General features: G+C 33.7%; 3 protein-coding genes across 3 annotated transcripts; all 3 read left to right on the top strand.

The window, feature by feature from the left end:
* Positions 1-714: 714 nt before the first annotated feature.
* LOC107796012 (F-box/FBD/LRR-repeat protein At1g13570-like) lies at positions 715-3502 on the top strand. The gene is made up of 4 exons (XM_016618720.2): positions 715-950; positions 1737-2591; positions 2679-2843; positions 2950-3502. Exons 2-4 carry the CDS (start codon positions 2091-2093, stop codon positions 3229-3231), a joined length of 948 nt encoding a protein of 315 aa, XP_016474206.1. The 5' UTR covers positions 715-950; positions 1737-2090; the 3' UTR covers positions 3232-3502.
* A 6812-nt stretch (positions 3503-10314) lies between these two features.
* Positions 10315-13766, top strand: LOC107796011 (putative inactive receptor kinase At5g67200). The gene is made up of 2 exons (XM_016618718.2): positions 10315-12041; positions 12970-13766. The coding sequence occupies exons 1-2, from the start codon at positions 10622-10624 to the stop codon at positions 13563-13565; spliced, it is 2016 nt and encodes a 671-aa protein (XP_016474204.1). The 5' UTR covers positions 10315-10621; the 3' UTR covers positions 13566-13766.
* Positions 13767-15925: 2159 nt separating this feature from the next.
* On the top strand, positions 15926-21488 carry LOC107796010 (uncharacterized). The gene is made up of 2 exons (XM_016618717.2): positions 15926-16296; positions 20704-21488. The coding sequence occupies exons 1-2, from the start codon at positions 16126-16128 to the stop codon at positions 21073-21075; spliced, it is 543 nt and encodes a 180-aa protein (XP_016474203.1). The 5' UTR covers positions 15926-16125; the 3' UTR covers positions 21076-21488.
* Positions 21489-22681: the final 1193 nt, after the last annotated feature.

Here is a 22681-nt window from a genome sequence, read left to right as displayed (position 1 = left end):
TACGAATAAGGACATAAATATATTTACTTAATAGTTAATATTATAAGTAAATAAATAATCTTAAAAATTTGTTATTACAGGCAATAATTAAATTTTTTTATTTTATTTGAGCAAAATATGAAAATAAAATTTAAAAGTACTTAATTATTTTAATATAAGTTAAATATAATAAAAATCATTCAACAAATATAAAATCATTCACCCTTAAAAGTTACTATATATTAGAAAGATATCCTAAAAATAATAAAAAAATATTTATACATTAATATCCTAAGTATTAGGTTTAACGGTTATTTTGGTATATACTATATTTTGTTAAGGGTATTTTTGGTAGGAAGAAAAGTCAACACTGCTTCTGCTTTTGGGAAGAAGCTATTTTTTTCGGCTTCTCAGAAACTGCTTTTTTTTCCCAAAAAAAACTTGGGCAAACACCTCAAGTTAGGAAAAAAGGTGCTTTTGAGGAAAAAAAACACTTTTAGCTTTTTGAGAAGCTTGGCCAAACAGGCTTAATGACCTTGAAAATTGATGGTCTTACTCTTAATATTTTAATTCTCGCTTGTCCCATGGGCAAACTTTTAAGGTCATAAGTCAAAAGTATTGCTGATGTGGCAAATGAGGGGCAACACTTGTTAAAGTTGAAGTTCGCCCGTTAAAAAATAAAGATTACCTACTTCGAAGGCCATTCTTGCAAATCACCAGGCAAGATAAGATCAGAGGCCCAGTCAAGAAATACTGGCGTGAAACTACGCTATTCTTGCAAATCCCTCACTCATTTAAATGTAAAACTTAGGCCCAAGGCCAACTTAATTTCTAGTGTATTGGAAGGAAAACAAGCAAATGAGCGCCAATTCTCTGCTTTCTGCCTTAAATCTCGCCAAACCCTCGTTTGAGCAAATCTGCTCCTCTTATAGCGAACTCCTCAAGTTCCCTCTCGGACAGAATCAAAATCGGTATGTTCTACTTTTCCCTTGCGTTTAGATATTTTCCTCTCTGTCTGGTTTCCATTCGTAGAATTTCATGTTTAAGCAATAGTACAATTGCGAACATAAGGCTTCTGGTGTAATTTTTTTCGTCTTTTATTTTCAAATTTCTCAATTCATGGTCTAACAGAGTTTGAAAGTGATTCTCTCTGTAAATAACGTTCAATTTTTATTTATTTTTTTTGTTATTGGTATGATAGAATTTTCAGTTTTATTAGGTCGGCAATCTGATTTGATGTATGAGCTTTCTGAACAAACTTTATGCAGTAATATATGTATTATGTGTATTATTTATGTTATAGTGGTATATGAATTGTGTATTAGCAATCTATTTATATAAAAGCACCTAAACATGAACAAAATTCTCTTATAGCTAATTCTTTAGCTTGGTATTGCAATTAAATTTTTGACTCAGTTCTTTGCTCCATGTATGTGTAAAAATTTGGCGCAGATTTATTAGTAAAATATGCTAGTTTGTCATCTGGAAAGCATTATATGATGTAGTCAAGATTTATTTTCTTTGTTAATCCGGGCCATTAATCATTTGATCCAACTTGTCTGAAAAACATTTATGGATAGGTTCATGTATGTGCTTAATTAAAAGAAATGAGTAGTGGTATTGTTATAACTATATTTAGGAAAGGAAATAATTTCTATTGGTTGCTACCCTGGTTTTGCTTCTCAAAGTTGCAACATGTTATTCCAGTATGGTTTGAATGTTCCTTGCTTTATAATTATTGCTTCTATTGTCTCCAGATTCCTCTATTGATTCCCAAGAATGATGGAATCAAAAATCACGGAAGTGTCAGGGCGAAAATCTTCTGATATAATTAGCAACCTTCCAGGCGATGTGATTAATGCCATTTTAATGTGTTTGCCCCTGCGAGATGCTGTTAGGACTAGTATCTTGTCCAGGAAATGGCGGTATAACTTGGTCAAACTTCCAAAACTAACACTTGATCACACACTGTGGAAAGAAACCAAGCAAAACATATCAACTCCTAGAGTTAAATTTGCAGTGATTCTCTATCAGCTCTTGTCACTTGACCAATTACTAAGTGTATAATCTCCATTCCTGATCTGAAAGACTGCCCTGAGATTGACAACTTGATGTTTTTCCTGTCAAAGAATGGGGTCGAGTCTCTCGTTCTTGAACTTCCGGAGGGTGAAAAATACAAATTGCCCTCTGCAGTTTTCAGGTGTTCAAAGATGAGGTATTTGGTTCTTCACCATTGTCTAATCAATCCATCACCTTCCTTTGAAGAATTTAGTAGGCTAATTTGCCTGAAATTGTTTAACGTCACTATTTCTGCCAAATCGCTCGAGAATTTAATCTCTTGTTGCCCACTTCTCGAGTGTCTGGAGCTGGAAATCTCAGACCCCTTGAACTTTATCGAAGTCAATGCTCCTCAATTAAGATACTTTTACTTTGGAAGCAAAATAAATTCTTTATGTTTCAAGAATACCACTCTTCTTGCTGATGTTGCAATAGCGACTGGACATCCTTTAGATCATGTATCTTCTGTGGAGAGAGGAAAATGTGATTTTGGCGAGTTTTTTGGTTCCTTGTCTGCTGTTAAGGATCTCCGCTTGGATATATGTATTATCAAGGTAAAAGTGAATGGAACTAATAATATTTATCATGTTCTTTCACACACCATGTTTCTGCTGCCCTGATTTTAGTATTTTCCTTGGAAGGCCATGATAGCAGGACTAGATGAAATCCCAGTAAGGCTTCCCATGCCTCTTCTCTGTCTTCGACAGCTTTACCTGTTTGATATTTGTCTAAGTGGATTTGATGAAGTTTGCTGTCTTCTTTGCTTGATTAGAAGCTCCCCATATTTAGAAGAAATTGAAATTGAGGTTTGAAACAACTACCTTGACTTAATTCCTCCTTTTCCTTTGTTTTCCTCTCGCTGTATGTTCTAGTTTATTATGTTCTTTTCCTCATTTTGTGATCTTTCTTCAGGCATTTAATGACAAAGGAGATGAACTTCCTGCTCAGGAATTTTTGGAAGCTGAATACTATTCTGACATAAAGTTGAATCACCTTACCAAAGTTAAACTGAAAGCAATTAGTGGCACAAAGCCTGAGATTGAATTGATCAAGCTTCTGTTGGCCAAGTCTCCGGTGTTGGAGACAATGATTATTGAGACTTGCACATTATCTAAGGAAACATTGATCGATATAATGAAACAGGTTACGAAATTCGGAAGGTCGTCATCACCTCGAGCAGAAGTCATCTTTTAAGTTGGAAATGTTAATCTGGTATGATCTCCGAGCTACCTCTATTTGAATTATTTGAGTGCTATTGGTTATGCAATATGCTACGGTAAAGAGATAGATACATTGGTTAAATTAGGTTGCAGGTGAGGCTTAAAGTCAGCACGCATGCGCTTGCTTAAGATTAAAACTTGGAAATCTTAAGCAGAACAATGTGTTAATGCACTGACTGTCTTTCTGGAGTATGGCTTAGTAGGTTTACTTTACTATTATGGAAAGTCAAATATAAATTTACTTATGAACAATGTGTTGATGCAGTGACTGTTGACCGTCTTTTTGGAGTTTGCCTCGGTAGGTTTAGTTTACTATTATGGGAAGTCAAATGTAAACAAACTTATAGACTCTAAAATGCCTTTTGGGTCAAATGCTTATGTAACCTTAAAGGCCCCGCCCTGTTTGCCATCCTCACTTATAGAGCCGGTTTGGATTAGCTGGAAAAAAATAGCTTTTAAGCACAACTGCTTAAAAGCAGCTTTTAAGTGCAGAAGCTTGTTTTATAAATAAGTAGTTACGTGTTTGGATAAAAGTGTTAGAAACTTAAAAAAAGTTGTTGAAGTGTTTGGTAAACAAGAAGCATTTTTTTCTGTTAAAAAGACAAAAATATTGCCTAAAACAAATCAAGAACCTACATCTTCCTCTGCTTATTATATAACATTCTGCCAAACATCGATTTCTACATAAGCGGACCATCACCAAACATAAATCTTGCAAAATGATTGTTACCATATTTTTTTTAAAAATGCAAAGCCTTATCCCAGGTTTGGGATAATCCGGATATTCCCATACCTCAAAGAAAAAGCATATAAAGAAGATTGATTTCCACCGAAAACTTGAGTGAAGATGAAGGAGAAGAAGAAGAAAGAAGATGAGCAGAGGCTTAAAAAATGAAGAAAGTGGGAGTAGTTCGATGTTTTAGGATTTATTTGATAAGGGTAGTTTTGGGATTAGTAAAAGTTATAAGGGACAAGTAAGTAATTTCATTGGTCAAAATAAGATTGCTTTTAAGCCAAAAACGGAGAAGTTAGGGTCAGCCAACTTGTGGCTTTCGGCTTTTTTAAGCCCTTTTTAACTTTTTTAAGCAGTTTTCTTATTTGCCAAACACTTCAAAAATCTAAAACAGGCTGATAGTGCACAACCATGCCGACTATATATGACTCGTGCAAAACTTAGTTGAACCCTGATGGGTAAATGCTTATGTAAAATTAACTTGTCAGTGAGTAGATGCTCCTTTAAATAGCTAAGATGGACAGAAGCAGAGGTCTCTTTGAGTAATTACTTAAGTAATATAGTTACACATGCCATAATCTAAGGATCCGTTTGGCCATAGATTTTGCCAAAATAAATTTGGGTTTTATTTGGCAAACATATGTTTGGCCATAGATTTTGCTTACATTTTGGCCAAATCCCAAATTTCAATTCCCAAATCCCAAAACCAGCTCGCCAAAATATCAGTATTATATTTTTTAAAAATTATCCCAAACTTTTATATTTTATAAAAGAGCCCACCATTTATTATTTTGTAACGATGTTGCTTCGTCTTCTTGGTCATCTGATAGTGTATCATGTAGTTCATTATAAAAATGATAATTTTGTATCAAATTTATTTATGTTCAGGAATATAGTTTGCGATAATATAATGAATGTTATTGATAATGGTACTGTTGGGTATTTGTGATAGTTTTTAGAACTTGTGGGTATAAGTCATGTTTCATGTTTTTTCAAATAAAACTTCACCCAAAACAGATGTCCAAACACATTTCCATCTTCAAATCAAACTTCACCAAAATCATATTTTTCAAAATAAATTTGAGAATCTATAACCAAATGCTAGCTAACAATTCTTCATAATTTTCATCACATATCAAGTATCTCAAGCAAAATCATCTTGAAACAAGAGTTTTAGCAAGTTTAATGACAAGCAGTACACAAACAGCTAAGATAAGAGATGTAAGAGACCCAAGATGTCTAAGTGGCCCTTGCATATAAAGTAAAGATGATTCCTAGCTCGATAATAATGCATGGTTGATTCAGAATTGAAAGCGACTAATGAGAGATGTAAGAGAACCTAGGCTCCGACAAACTCATAGACCATTGCGGAACATGCAGTGATAAGTCTACTTCATTTAAAAAGTTTTTTTTTTTCCTTGAGTGAACAGAAGAAAATTTTATCAGATGTTCCAGGAACTAGACATATTATTAATTTGTATTATAGATAAGCACAGCATTTTCTTCCAACGTACTTAACGCTTTTAATTGAAGTTCATCTCTTAAACGCAGATCACCGCATCATGAATTGTTGAATTTAAGCTTGTATGATTTTTATGGCTACAACTGTCCCATCAGTTAAAGATATTGTAACATGCCACCTACTCTCTTTTTTTACATTACCATTTTACTATTCCTATGAATAGTCACCTTAAATTGGCTTTTAATAGGGTTAGTGTCAAAAATATTATGTCATCTGAGTACATAATTTTTTTTCCTGCGTAAACTATGGTTTTAATGGTGGTTCATCTGAGAGGTTACGATATCTTTAACTCTTTTAGCCCACAAGCTTCCAAAGTTCAGAATAGTGAACATGCCCCAGCTAGATGATCTTAGTATACTGTAATAGTTTGGAACAGTGTTCTTGCCTCTTGGGATTGACTTATCAAATCCGTAACTATTAGGTAAAAGTTACATATAATGCTTGCACATGCAAAGTTCTGGCTAGAAATAGGGGAACGTTCTGAATTATCAATATTGCCATTTCAAGCTCATTCATTTGATCCCTTTCCACAGTGGAGAAGATGTCTGTCAACTTTTTAGCGAATAACGAGGTTTTTCTTTATAATATTAGTAACATAAAGGCATGTCAACAGTATGCTCTAATTCTTCCGTGCTTAGAAAAAAGAAAATTCATACATGGTCCTGGGAAGGTATAACATTATACCCTTGATTGCACTTCAATGACAATTGTAACTCCCATCTTGTCTCAGAGGATTGTCATGTTTGATTGATATATATATATATATATATATATATATATATATATATATATATATTCGTTAATTATTTTAATTTAAGCATAATACTTTCATCTAGTTCCTGAATTTCACATTTCACTTTAAATATAAATTAGCTACTTGTTGATTGCGAATCCGTCACTTTTATAACTAGACAAGATTTTAAAAATATCTACATATTCTTAGCATCATTTATTGAATAACAAATGAGGCAATAAAAATATTATATTAGTAGCAGTTTCCATCTTGTAGTCAATGAAATCCCAATAAATCTCCTAATTAAATTCCCCAAGGATAACCTTTTGCATATGATCTCCGTTTTTTCAACAAAAACCGAAAGAAAAAAAACTCTAGTCTTCAAAAAACTAGACATACCATCAAAGGAAGACACAAAATAATCTGCACCATTGAAGGCATTTCCTTGAACTTCCAATTAAGTGAATTAGTATATTATGGGTATATTGTAGGTTTGTGTTAGTTAATTTAGAAAATTATATACACGACACAATAATGGTATATCATAAATTAGTACTTGTTTAGTTATGTATGAATATATAATTATATTATATCATTATGAAGGGTACGTTGTAGATTTTTATTTTCTTATTAAGTGTGTAATAATTATATACACATTTTAATAATGGTATAACGTACATATGCATTTGTTTATTTATGTGCGCATATGTAATTATATACACGGTATAATAAAGATATTCATGGTATAATAAAAATATACCTGGTATAGTAAAGATTAAGAAATTAGGTTAAGAATTTCAAAAAATTGAGAATGGCAGTCGCAAGAAAAAATAAATTTATGGTGAATTCGAAGGGAATATTATATATATATTAAATAAATTATATACTCAAAGTCAGTATTTTGATCGAGTAACTATTATTTTAGTTAAAATTATCCAATACTCAATTATAAATAGTAAGAAAGAACTAAAATACAAACCAAACCTGCATGTGGTCATCTAGCCATCCCTATTGTCAAGCACTTCTCTATATTTATTAATAGAGCAACGGAAATGTATTAAAGAGGATGAAAGATAAATGGATATATATTTATAAGATTATAAACTAATTTTTAAATTAGTGGTCTATCATTAACCGTAACTACTATTAGAATATGCCATAAAAGTAAATGAATCTGTTAATCTATACTATATTAAAAGCACGAAAACCCTTAGCGAAATATCGTTTGCCTTTTTAATCCATTAAAAATAGAATTCACATTAGACAAAATAATTATTTACTTATTTCTCTAATATTTAGAATTAGGCATTTAAATATTTTCCTAATATTTAGGATTAGACGTATAATTATTTTTCTAATAATTAGTATTCTTTTAGGTTTAGACATTTTGAAGTCTTTTTTTCTCCGTTTGGCAGCACAATAAATACTTAACCAAAAATAAAATTCTACATAACTGTTGCCTTTGTGAACAATTTAGTACAAAAATAACTTCTATCAATTAGTATCAACTTGACAAAAATTACGGAATATTCTGCACCTCCTTATAATGTGATTGGGGATTGATAGATTTATTGTTGAGTCCATGTCAAAGTCTAACATATAAAACTATTACATATACTCTTATCGCAAGTTAGAGTTGGTTTCCTTCAACCAAATCATTAGTACTGATCATTTGGTTCTTGATCAGGTTCGTAAGTTCGGCCTTTTTTTTTTGTATCTTTAGTTTTCCTTTGCTATGAAGTAAAAATTGATTTTTTGTCTATATTAAACTCTTGTGTATTTTTCATATAGAATCTTTGTGTCTTCAAAATATTTGATACGTGAAAACGTATTGATTATAGAATAGATTTGTTGGTTGATTCTCTATTTGTTATGGTCTATTAATTCATTAACGTCTATATGTTCTCCAGATTCTTTAAAGCACTTGAGTGAATACAGTATGTGTATTTTTTTCTTTTTTGTTTTTTATTCTGTGTGTTTTTTTCCTTTATTTTTTTATTTGTATTGATCATGGAATTTTCGAATTCTAAATGCCATGTTTATTTTAAGCATGTTTTAACTTGATAAAAGGTCATGTCAAAACGCACGTTCAATTATTAAATTTCCTTCCTAAATTTTCTATACATACTAAATTGATAAAATGATATTGATAGATTATATATATAACAATGCTTTACATATAGTAAAAAATCAATAATTACAATTATATTTAATCATAACTATTTATTGAAGTAAGATAAACAAAACGAAATTGAAATTATAAAGATGAGAGATTTTTCATTACCTAATGAATCAAATTACAAAGATAAGAGATATTTCATTACCTAATGAATTTTAAGATTACAAAGATAAAAGAGAAAAATATTTTTTTGTGTGTAAATTTGTAATGATTAATAGGATACGTCTCAAGCACTACTTTCTATCTATTTAGTATAAAATAAAATTTAAATATGGAACAATTTTTTAGTTGAATGTATTGATTAATGATTGAGAACTTCTCTTGTGGCCGTGATGTATATAGCATCATTATTTATTATTTTTAGGAACATGTAGTATTATTTTATAACTCAAGCACAATAGTTATTAATATGTTTTTAAAAAAGTCTTTTACCACTTAGATAGTATACACGCGCAACACGCATATCATAAGACTAGTTTTGAAAAAAAATCAAAAGTTATGCTATTTATTTATATAGTTTTATATATTTGCTCTACAGTGTTAAAATCTCATGAATTAACAAACGACATCAGAGTCCATACTTGTAATGTCACAATAGTCAATAGCTAAATGGTCAAGAGCAATGCTAATCAGCCATAAACGTTGTGTTTGGGGCTGGAATTCAAAAAAAAAGAGTTAAAATGATAGTTCTACTGCTTATGTGGAGTTTTGAACACAAGGTACCATTAACCTGTAAGTAATGAGCTTAATCCTTGAAGATACGATAATAACAATCTTAAAAACAAAAACAAAAAAATCTTCATGTAAGCTTTAGTCGATCTCGAGTATACCTACATTTCCAAGTGATGTTTCATTTGGCTTCAAAAATAAGATTGATTATTGAGTGAAACATTGCACTACCATGTGTGGGGTTATATACTCATTCTGACTGTTACAAGCCCAATAAAATAAAAAAAAGGCTTACAGAAAAGTATGTATCTTATCACTTGACCATGTTACCAGTACGGCTCAAACACATGCGGGGCTTAAGGCCAAAATTTAATACGAGACCTAAATTTTTAGAATGAAGTTATAAGATATATTGTTATCTGAAATCTAATCTTCTGGCTTTTTGAGATATAAAGTTGTTAATGATCTTTTTTATAATCAACTTTTTCTAATAATTCTTTTTCAATCGATATTATAGACAACTCATTTAGTCTTTCTTCAGGTATTGTTGATTTTAGATAAGATATTATAGAGCAATAGAAGTATAAAACTATTTAAAGTTTAAAAGTATTGTTGAACACTTAAATTAATAAAATCTTGGAGAAAGAATATGAGTAAGAATAATAAAGAGAAAGACAAAAAATATGTATTTAAAAAAGAAGAGATTGATAAAAAGAAAGATTGACTTGAACAAATTAAGAAAAAGAGAGTAAAAATTTTACACGTTCTCTAATGAAGGAGTAAAAACTAAAAAATTGAAATGTTAGAAAATTATTCATCTACCAATTTTTAAGTAAGTCAAATTATTACTTTATTTTTATATATAAAAAGTTTTCTTTTCTTTTATATTAAAAACTCTACTTTTATATTAAAAATATTACTCCATCTGTTCCAATTTATGTGAACCTATTTCCTTTTTTAAAAATAGCCCCCCCAAATTTGGGGGCCTAAGGTATAGGCCTTACCTCTTGTAACATTAGAGCCGTCCTTGGGATAAATGCACTCACATCATAAGGATGGAACAATAATAAATATAATAGTGCATTTCAAACCAAGCCATCATATGATTCGTTCTTCTCATTAAACCTGGTTATAGAATCTCTAATACCTAGGTTGGGTTTCCTCATATATGAACTGACCTACTGAGTAGTCGAGTACTACTATAACAATTTTCACAAACATATGGCGATGGCATGACACAGAAACAGAGAGAAGTAGCCAGGCTAATATTGGAAGTCCCCACCCTCCTTTTTTTTCACTTTCATTTCTCTTTTTCTTTCTCATATCTTCACGTGAATCTGACTGTGCCTTTGCCATATCCTCTCTTCAGTCTTTCACCTCTTTTGTCACGTATTGCACCTCTAAACCTATCTGCATAATGTAAGACTACATTATAGAGCTAGCAAAGAAAAGAAAACCAAAAAAAGGGTCGCAAAAATTCAATCTTTAAACCCCCAACAACTCTTTTCCCTTCTTGCACTGAGAGAAGATGAAAATACATCAGCTCTTAGTAGTAGTTGTTAATCTCTTATATTTATCTTCTTTAACTACTGGTTCTTCTCATTTACATTCTCCTTCCACTAGTTTGTTAATTCCTTCAGATGCTTCAGCATTGTTAGCATTCAAATACAAAGCTGACTTAGGAAACAAACTTGAGTTTTCTGCTAATAGAAGTTTCAGATTCTGCAAATGGAAAGGTGTACAATGTGCAGAAAAGAAAGTGGTTCGTGTTACAATTGAAGGTATAAGCTTAGGTGGTACATTTCCTCCTAACACATTGTCTAAACTTGATCAACTAAGAGTCTTGAGTCTGCAAAATAACTCACTTACTGGTCCCATTCCTGATCTTTCTTCCCTTGTTAATCTCAAAGTTCTCTTTCTTGACCATAACTTTTTCACTGGTTCAATACCACCTTCTATTTTTACTCTTCACAGGCTCAAAACTCTTGATCTGTCCTACAACAATCTAACCGGTCCAGTACCCATTTCTATCAACAACTTGAACCGGTTGTACTATCTCCGGCTTGACTCAAACCGGATAAACGGTTCAGTCCCACCGCTGAACCAATCTTCACTCCAAATCTTTACCATTTCTCACAATACCCTGTCCGGTCCTATTCCAGTAACTAAGACACTATCCCGGTTTAAAACGGCATCCTTTTCAGATAATATAGGACTTTGTGGCGAAATCATACACAAAGAATGCCGTGCAATACAACCCTTTTTCAGCCCTTCCACGGCTGCCGCCACCAAAATTACACCGCCGCCACCGAAAACTCCGGCAGAACTCGGTCAGAACGAGGATTTACAAAATGGGGTTGCTTTAAACCGTAAAGAAAAAAATACCCATAAAAGATCTTTACTTATTATTGGGGTTTCAACAGCTTGTTTAATACTTATATGTTCAGTAATATTATTAGCATTAGCGACGAAAAAACTGGGTGAAAAAACCCAGAAAGGTGCATTTGATCCAAGTGTTAGTGGCAATGCAGAAGCTGTAATGAGAATTGAAGAAGACAATAATGAGTTAGAAGAGAAGGTGAAAAGAGTACAACAAGGAATGCAGCAAGTGATTGGGAAAAGTGGGAGCTTAATGTTCTGTGCAGGTGAGGTGCAGGTGTATACGCTGGAGCAGCTGATGAGAGCTTCAGCTGAGCTTTTGGGTAGAGGGACAATGGGGACCACTTATAAAGCTGTGCTTGATAACCGTTTAATTGTTTGTGTGAAGAGATTGGACGGTGGGAGATTAGCGGGGACAAGTAAGGAAGAGTTTGAGCAGCATATGGAATCAGTGGGCGGGCTTAGACACCCGAATTTGGTTCCACTTCGGGCTTATTTTCAGGCTAGGGAAGAAAGGCTTTTGGTCTATGATTATCAGCCCAATGGTAGCCTGTTCTCTCTTGTTCATGGTACGTTTCTTCTCCATTTGCTCTTAATTCCTCATTTATTGGACGGTGGGAGATTAGCGGGGACAAGTAAGGAAGAGTTTGAGCAGTATTACATTTGCTCTCATTTATATGATATTTTTCATTGAGACATTAGTTTGAAGTGGAAAAAATTCACATCAAAATGAAATGTAAAGATTTACATTAATTTAAAATAAAAGATGTTGCATAAAATGGTACTAAGAATTTCAAATACCTATAAAGGTGCCCCACTGATGAAAGCTTTCTTCTGAAGGATTCCTTGTTTATTTATAATTGCCTTATCCGAATAATATTGTAATTATAGAGGTGGGTTTATATACTCTACAAATAAATTAAGTAATTCAATACTTTAGTATGTTGTCAGAGCTACTGAGTTCTTAATTTTAAAACGATAAATATTAATGATAACCGAATTTGTACAAAAGTTAATAAATATTTTAGATTCGATTGAATCTTTGGCTCAACTTCTACCTCCGCCACCCTGTTCAATCAAATAGGGTTGTACTCCTATTTTTGCAGTTCCTCAACCCAAGGTTTTCACAGACACAGAGCATCTTGCAGCTGACCCTGACGACATTGGAAACCGATTTCTGTCTTCGTAAAATACTTTTATGTTTGTTTAGTGTCCTAATCATAGGTAGTAGTGTTATTAAACTTATTTAATCTGATTTAAGAATGTAACTTTAATTATGTTTCACGTGTGATTGCGTAACTTGAAGTTAATAGTATTGTGGGGGTCAGCACTCGGCATTGCTAAAGTAATAAAGAATAGTGTTCAGTAGTCAGTACCACCGTTGCATATTTAATGCAAAGGTTGATTCTTTGTTGAATTTAGTTAGTTTTCAAAACTTGGTCAATCTGACGTGGCATCTGAAACGTACTTTGACTGGTCAATGTGCCACGTGTTCAGGTTCCAAGTCATCAAGAGCAAAGCCACTTCACTGGACTTCATGCTTGAAAATAGCCGAGGACGTAGCTCAAGGACTTTCCTACATTCACCAAGCATGGAGGCTTGTTCATGGCAATCTCAAGTCTTCTAACGTCCTCCTCGGCTCCGATTTCGAGGCCTGCATAGCCGACTATTGCCTCTCGGTCCTCGCCATCCCCTCGGACGACGACGACCCCGATTCTGCAGCCTACAAAGCTCCAGAAATTCGAAAGTTGAGTCACAACCACCACCAGCAACGCCAAGCCAGTGCCAAGTCCGATGTATATTCATTTGGCATTCTTTTGCTTGAGCTTTTAACAGGAAAACATCCCTCAGAACATCCATATTTAATGCCAGATGATATGATCCATTGGGTGAAATCTACTAGAGAAGATCATGACGGAAGTGGAGAAGATAATAAGTTGGAAATGCTTCTAGAAGTTGCTATGGCTTGTAGAGTGACTTCACCAGAGCAAAGACCTACAATGTGGCAAGTGTTAAAGATGATACAAGAGATCAAAGAATCTGTAATAATGGAAGATAGTCATGATATGGACCTCCTCACTGGCACCTCCTAGTTTTTAGTTACTAAATCTTTGTTATAAAGTTAAATCTGTATTATATTCTAAACACCGTTGATTGTTCATTGGAAAAGCAACAACAACAAATTTCGTGGAATCCCATATGGGATAATATGTAGTCAGACCTTATCCGATAAACCCTCGATTCAACGATTGTTCAAAGAAAAGCTTAAAAAAGGTAAATTAAAAAGGCAGAAACATCAAGACTATATACGGATTTTCATTTGCTTAACTTTTGGAGCTCTTAGTTTGGGGGAAATTAAAGACTAGTTTTGTTAGCATGTTCATAAGTAACTCGTCTTATTTAAATACTATCCCATTATTTCACATTGGGTATCCCAATTTCTTTTTTCAAGAGTCTAAGTTGATTTATTTTCTCTATAATCTCTTAGAAAAATTCATGATGTTATAAATTGAATCATGGTAGTAGATGGGAGTATCATAATAATTTTACGGAAAAGGGTAGCAAATTTAGTTGCTTCCAGTAAAAGTGATACAATATTTAATGCACATCTAGTAAAGTTCAAGAAAAAATACAACTTGGCATCTAGTTGGCTGTTGGAGCTACTTCTCATTCAGTAATTGAAGGTTGAATTTATAAAAAATAAATTAGACCATATTATTTTGTGGCTTGATAGAGGTGAGTAGGTGTCTATAGTTAAAGAGGTAAAGTAAAACTCAATTGTGTTAGCTGGACAAATGAATATATTCACCCATGAACAAATTAATATGGTGTGGACAGCCTCATCTACCACCACTCGAATTGAGCTTCCATTTAACTCCTTCCCCTTTTCTTTTTGGTTCCTGCAATGGAAAATTGAACCAGTGAAACCATCTTAAGTTGTCAATATAATCCTAGCAAGCATGTTGTTGCTCTGCACCGTTAGAATACTAACTTTTTTTGGAATACTGATTATGAAGAATTTGAACAAAAAATAGACAAGGTTGATAAAAAACCACTATCAACATAAATTGACGAGTTCTTAACTTCAATCAATGAATTTGATAATGAACCAAAATCGAAGTATGAACTATACACTAATAAATATGAAGAGTGGATATAGATTTGGGAATTTTGCATATAGTATGGCCGTGGTGTATTTTTTATAGCAGATAATGTTATGCTTCATGACATGTGATGAAACGTATATTTCACCAATCAACATAACAATTCATGACATGTGATGAAACGTATATTTCACCAATCAACATAACAATTGAAAGGAAAGAAACTATTTCCCTTTTCAATGGTCCCTTTGTCATGTACCTTCACTATATATGTCTTAACCAAAATAACTAAATATTTCATGACTCACTTTTTCTTAGCTTACCTTAAATAGATTTTGATGTATATCTATGAGCAAATAACAATCACAATCTATTCATTTGCCCAAATGAGAAATAACCATGGACCACATATACCCGATAATACCATTTCCCAATCTTACCAAACTACCTATTCATCTGCTTAAAGTTGGAAACAAAGTCTTCCGACTATTCATCATTGTTGATTCCTAAATTGTGCGAGTCAATAAACTTTGGTACCATATATTAGTTTTCACGGAAAATGTAAATATTATGTAATCAAGTAACGGGTCATTGTGTCCTTGCATGATTAGTTCGATCACCGAAAGATCATAATTAATTTAAACAATAGTGTCAAGAATTCGAATTTAGCAATCTTTCACCATTGTTCGCCTTGTTCAAACTTTTTCTGTAGCAGAAAAGTTAGCAACACAATCAATTCGATCTAACACTAAACACACGTCCGTTTCAGGTTAATATATGCCTACTTGACCTCGAGGAGTGGCAAACAATACATAACTTTAATCAATTAAATGCCTCAATATTAGATGTGAGTCTTCCCTACCTTTATATACTTTTTCTTTGTCTAATTTCCTACCTTTATATAGGAAGAATTTTTATAAAACACTACAGTTTAGAGCCTAATAACCATATGTATATAGTTTGTTTAATTATCATTTGTAGCTACTGTTCTATTATTACCAACTTGTATCTCTTGTATTCATTCGATCTAATTGGATGTATCATTTGTATTCATACTAAAATATAATGATACATACAATTATTGTATCATTGTATGTGACTTTACTGTATTTACCTTGCTACAAAATACAAAGAATAGTTACGAATTATAATTATGTCAAAGTGTATTTATGTATGCTAAATACAGTGTATACATTAGCTATACCATGTAATTTTTACGCACAAAAAAATGGATTAATGGGTCACTGGACTGTAGTTTAATTGGGCCTAGGTGTGAAAAGCCCATAAAACAAAAGGCCCAATAAGAGAACAATCAGCCAAGGGGACGATGATAGAAGAGCCGAGGAGGAAAGATGAGTGTTGGGGGGTGGGAAGGGGCAAATATTCCAGAAATTGCTAGAAACATCTGCTTGTCTCTTCGCCATTTCTCTTATCTTCTTCTTTTTACTAATACCTCCAATCAAATACTAACCCTTCAGTACAATAAGAGTCAGAGATAAAGTTTTCTTCACCGACGAAAGTACAGATCGCAAAGTGCAACTGAAATGCCATGGACAGTACGGATACTGACATGATGGAGGCGGAGTCCACGGCGGCGCCACCGCAACCTCCACCGTCACAACTGCATTCCAGTTCGGGCCAATACGACGTCGTTAGAGGCATGCTCACTACTGCTCGCCAGCTTATCGATCAAGGCAAGCCTTCTCAGGCTCTCCAAGCGGTAATCTCATTTCTCCCTACCTTTAGCCTCGTCTTCTGAAATTTTAGTATATGATTTTAAATTCTTTGTTTAACTGGAAATGAATGCTAACTGTCTCTTAATTTAACTATTGAGTGAGCGGTGGATTTTTATCTAAATGCTAGTGTTTTTTGTCGCCATTTTTTAGCATATTTAATTTAACTTTTTGGTTTATACTAATTTTCATGATCATATTCAATATTAGTAGGTTATTTTGACAGAAAATTACTTTTTAGCTAATAACCAACTTTAAACCGGTATAATTTTAACTCTTTACTAATCACCAATTTAAATAATCTCAGATACTTGTATAATGTAAACCAGACAGACGATAAGTACACTGTAATAACTTGGATTTAGCTGACGATTGTAGGCTACTCATTCTGACATTCATGTATCTCTTAGGAATGGCATTATGAAGTTGTGTAGATTTTGCAAGAGTACTTTTGAAATATGTAAGAAAGAGATTCATACCTACCTATTGTGGAATGTGAGGTACACTATCCTGTAATCATTGTCACTGAAGATTCACTAAGAGCATCTCTGTTGATGGATATTAGATTGTTAGACACTTCATCGATATGTTCTCAGAGTTTAGCTGGTTGAATAGGCACAATGGTGGATGTAGTCAAAATATTCCAATACAGGTAGCTGCTTGGTAAGACACCATATCAGTGGCGAATTCTCATTGCCTGTTAACTCTGGCTTATGTCAATGAAGGATGAGTACATGATTAGAGGAGAAATGAAATGTAGTTAACATGCTAAGATGGCAATTTGTATCGAAATTTATAGAAGAACAAGAATAATAACTTTAATTATCATACTTGTAGTCAAGAAATAGTCTTAGTCTATTGGTTTGTTGAGTCTTAAGTTAGAGAAGATCCAGATTTCAATTCTACTTCGTCACAATTTTTAACTACAGAGGTTTTCTCAAATATTTGCCAAAAAAAAAATGTGCTAGTTAAGGTTCGAACCTCTGACCTCTTAGAGCAAACTCAGGCATACCACCAACATGCCAAGACTTTTCCTACTTATCTGTTTCCTCACAGTATTAATACATATATTTACTTCAATTTTCCGTCGAAGCCGTGTCGACTGACACCGCCCCGGGCTAAGATATCATTAAATATTTTAGTACAATAGACCCTTGTGGTCTGGCCCTTCCCCGGACCCCGCGCATAGCGGGAACTTAATGCACCGGGCTGCCCTTTTTAGTACCAGCAGTGTTAGGTTTTTTTATTGGGATGTCTCAAACAGTTCCAGTTTAACTGAAGTAGCATATCTGCTATTCCATACTGTTTTCTGGATGATATAAGATTCTGTAGTGTACTCTATGCCTAAGATTTAAGGAACAAAAAGTTTTTGTAGTGGTGTAACTGTAAAAAAGATACTGTACTGGTGTTATTGTCAGTTTGTCACCTCATAAACCTCCTTAGGTTTGAGGCCTACGTGGTATGGATTATCTAAAATTTTCTGATAAGTGTTACTATTAATTATCTGCATTTTACTGTTCAAGGCCATTAGCTATCTCACACAGATTTTGTGCATGGATGTCACATTTTATGCACAAGCCACTTGTGCCAAATCTTTTGAAATATCTCTTAATTGCCAATATTTTAAAAAAAATTTGACAAATGGTTCATGCATGAGAAGTTATGGACAAGTGGCTAATGAGATTAGCCAAATGATTTCATGCAGGCAGAGGCGGATTCAGGATTTAAAATCTATGGGTTCAAGTTTAAATTTTTTAACATTGAACCCATTATATATTTAAAGTTATGGGTTCATATCTACTATATTTTGCAATTTTAATGAACAACACATAAATTTTTACTCCGCGTCGAAAGTTATGGGTTCAATTGAACCCGTAACTGCCACATTGCATCCGCCCCTGCATGCATGGGCGGATGCACGTGGAACGAAGCGGTATCATGCGACACCGTTTCGTTGAAATTTTTTACGAGATATATGTAGTAATACGTACGGAAATAATAACTTAAAAGAAATGACTCCACTTGATATATACTGTTTCTTGGCACGCTGGTTAAGTTCCTAATTTTGCTCTAAGAGGTTAGAGGTTCGAACCTCAACTAGATAAATTTTTTTGCAAATATTTGAGAGAGCCTTTATTGTTAAAAAAATGTAAATAGGTAGAATTGAACTCATGACCTCTTCTAACTTAAGATTCAACAAAATCAATGAACTAAGACTATTTCTTGTTAGGTAATGTGATAATTAATATTATTTATTCTCCTCTCTTCTATAAATATTGACACCGCTTACGAAAAATTCTGCGTACGTCTCTAATTTCATGCATTGGAGATTACAAACAAGTGGCTTCATGGTATATGACACTTGTCATAATAAGAGGCCGTTTCACGTATGATAAATAACTAATTATAATCCCATTATTCTGCAATCACAAGCATCCTTCAATAACTCTTTACACCAGGTGTTTCTTCTTGTGATTATTTTCTTGAATAAACTCTTAACTGTCCCTTTTCTTATTTTTCTTTGCTTTGCTGACTTGTTGGATTGTTATTTTAATTTTGTTTTTCCTGCCTTCTCATAGAGGAAAGCTTGTTTAATCCTGACTGATATAGTTTCTTAGATTGTTGAAAGTTAGGAAACATATTGACAATATTTATATATGAGAAGATACATGTGGAGTTTGAGTTGTGGCAGACACTATCTCAAGAAACAGGACAATGCCTAACATGACTTAAGCTCCATGTCTATCTCCTCATAAATAAATTATTATTTGTAGTGATTATTTTTCACTTGCTTTCCAACAATCTAAAATCATTTTCGCAGGATGAAAAGTTTCCTCGGGATTAAAAAGGCCTTCCTCTGACGGAAGAAGGAGCAGAACATCAAAATTTAAATAAGAACCAATAACCTATGAGTGGAAAAGAAGAAAAGATAAGTGTAGCTAAATGTTTGTAGGGAGGTTGATTGTATAGAAAATAAGGCTGGAGAGAGTAGATATTAGGACAGAGTAATAATTAGTACAATCTCTGTCCCAATTTATGTGGCAGTGCTTAACTCGACACAGAGATTAAGAACGAAAGGAAGACTTTTGAATTTTGTGATCTAAAATATGCCATAGATATTTGTGTGGCTGTAACTCATTTTATTAGGGGTAAAGTAGGAATTTAAAAATTAAATTATTTTTAAATAAGAAAGTATGACATTCTTTGTGGGGCAGACTAAAAAGAAAGTATGAAACATAAATTGGGACAAAGGAATAGCAATTATTGGTGTGGCATGAAGAAGACATAATTAGGCCAATATTTTGTGTGTTCATGATGGAGTAAAAATGGGGTATTTATAAGAAGAGGAGATGTTTCTGACCATGCCATTTGTCATGGCTGCATGTTAAGTGGCAAGACACTTAAGATCATGTCCACTTGCCACTTAGCGAAACATGAAACCACTCGTCCATATCCATTTTCCACTTAAACAAAATAGCTTATGCATAGATTTACCTACAAGCCGTTTGTCAAACATCTTTTGAAATATTCTTACATTGAAAAACTGGGTGAGAGAGTTGTTGAAGGAAGACTTATGATTGCTTATGATTGCAAATAATGTGGTTATGATTAGCTAATTATAAGATGTAAAATGGTCTCATGACAAGTGTCATAGGCCATGAAGTCACTTGTCCATAACATACATGAAATCATTTGGCTAGTCTTCTTAGCCACTTGCTTATAACCTCTCATGCATAGCCATTTGTAAGAAATCTTTTGAAATATTGGTAATTTAGAGATATTTCACAATATTTGGACAAACGGCTTGTGCATAAGAAATGTGACGTCCATGCATAAGATCTATGCTAGGTTGCTCATGGAAACAAGTGGCTAAAGGACCACTTAGAGGGTATTTGGATTGTTTTTTAAGCCGATCAAATCAGCTTTTAAGTTCTTTTTTCAGTGTTTGACAAAGTCAAAAAAATACTTAAAATAAGTTAAAAACTGCTTAAAACAAGTCAAAAGTAATAAGTTGCGCAACCCAACTTATTGCCTTTTGGCTTAAAAACTATTTCTGCTAAAAGCTATTTTTTTTAAGCCAACCCAAACGGGATCTTACACTTTGCGAGAATAGAGATTCTGCGTTTGCGTTTTTTTTGTGGGGGGAAGGGGGTGGGAGAAGAAGATGAAAGCATTGGCTTGTATCCGTTATCTTGATCTCATGTTAAGGTGCTTTTAGCCGTTAAATGGACCTCATGACTCTGAGTTGCAAAAATTAGCGGGGTATACGCCCAAAAACAATTAGTTCTGTACCATATATATTCAGATTTTCGCTGACATTATAGTGTTATGAAAAGTTCTCGTTTTCTGTCTGTGTTCATGCTAATCTTGGTACTAATTAAATGAGGTAACAGGTGGTGATGGCCATGAGAACCAAAGGCGGTGAGCAAGCTGTATTTCAAGCCCTTAATCGTGCTCAGGAGTTGTACAGAAATAAAGTACAGGCAAGTGTGGCTGCAGATGAGCTGGCTTCTTTATTTGCTGAGTGTGCCATTGCTGAGGCCATGCCTCCTGTATCCCAGCCTTATGAACATGAACATAATACAGTGGATAAACCAATTGAAGTTGATGTTGATGGAACTTCAATACTAGCTGAAACTGGCAGAAAACAGATAATGCTTGATGCATTCTCTGATGGAACCAGCTTTGTCTGCTTACAGTGTGGGGGTCTAGTTAGTGCGCACCGCAAAGATGAGCACTACTCATTCTGGTGTTGCAAAATGTGACAGTTTGCTACTTGATGGGGTACATTTCCTTGCTTGGTTACATTTTTTATGTCATTACTCATCATGAGAGGCATATATCTCGTGCATGTTGCTGGCGCACCATAGGTGGTAGTTTCTACTATATACATAACCTGCTCTTGGTTGCAGATGTACTTTCTCTAAAGGCATGTTGCTATAAGCGTTACATGGCCAATTTGGTGGCTGAAGTTATGAATGCCTGAGGTAGTACTAAACGTCATATGGTTAGATATTGATCACAGGAAATGTATTCGGTTCTAGGAGTGTGTTTGTGCACTTTTGTGCTGTGTAAGATGTTATCAAATAATACGCATATCCCTAGAATGAGCTTGTAAATTATGGTTGTGCCAAACTTATGATTAACAATCTTTTTTGGCTCTTAGGATTAGCAGCCTAAATACTGCTCTGCTTGCGGTAAGTCGTTCTAGTAGCATGACCAACAACTTCCAAAACATATCACTAAAAGAAATACAAATATCCTCTCTCACATCGCGATTGATTGCTACATAAATACTCGTGTAATTCTTATGGAGTTCAGACTAGCAACGCTTGTTTGGGTCCTTTGCCCCTTCCCGGTTTGGTGGTGTGCTTTAGGGAACGGAAATTCTTGACTAATTTGACTGATCTAATAGGGAGCCATTTGAAGTTCGTTTAACTACCTTGATTCAGGTAAACTCTTGATTGCAGCTAGAGTCAATGGCTGTACCCGAAAAATAATCACCTTTTGTCCATCTTGCCTTTTGGAGTGCATCAGTGATGAATGCAACTTTTATACCTGTAGTCAACAACGTTAGCACTTCATTTATATTAACTTTCTCTTAGACAATGCTAAATAGAAAATGAGACTATCAAAATGTATACTGTTATAAAACAATAAAAGAAGAAAAAGAATATTACAGAGAAAAGTAGAGAGAGAATACTTATTGATGGAATAGAACCCTCTATTTATAGGGGGAAATGACTTAGCCATCAAGTAACAAACCTTAAAATCTTTCTAAATATAGACATTCACCTTAAATACAATTCTATTTATAACACTCCCCCTTGAATGTTTATCCAACAAATAATGTGCCTCGTTAAAACCTTAACTAAAATAAAACCCAGTGGAAAAAAATTCTAGTGAAGGAAAAAGAGTACACATGTTTAGGAATACGCCTTTTGGTCATCTCGTTAAAAATCTTGCAAGGAAAACTCAGTGGGACAAAACCTTGTAAGGGAAAAAAAGTAAAACGCATTAACTATTAACTCCCCCTGATGAGAGCATCAATTCACATCTTTAAGCCTTCGCATCCCGATCTTATACACTAGCTTCTTGAAGGTTGACGTCGGCAGAGATTTGGTGAATAAATCATCCATATTAACTCCAATAAATATGTTACACCTTGAAATAATCATTCTTGATAGATATATAATGTCTTCATATAATGTCGTAGAATAGCCTTTTCAATATCTCCACAGAGGTATTCTCGCTATAACATTATCATGCTTTTAGTTATATCAAGATACATATGCTTTCCTGAGCCGAGGATCTATTGGAAACAACCTCTCTATCCTCACAAGGTAGGGGTAAGGTCTGCGTACACACTAC

The sequence above is a fragment of the Nicotiana tabacum genome, chromosome 12 (assembly GCF_000715075.1).
Source record: "Nicotiana tabacum cultivar K326 chromosome 12, ASM71507v2, whole genome shotgun sequence".
In the NCBI taxonomy this organism is placed as follows: Eukaryota; Viridiplantae; Streptophyta; class Magnoliopsida; order Solanales; family Solanaceae; genus Nicotiana; species Nicotiana tabacum.
The sequence above is the reverse complement of the archived record's forward strand: the minus strand, read 5'-3'. Positions and strand labels throughout refer to the sequence as shown.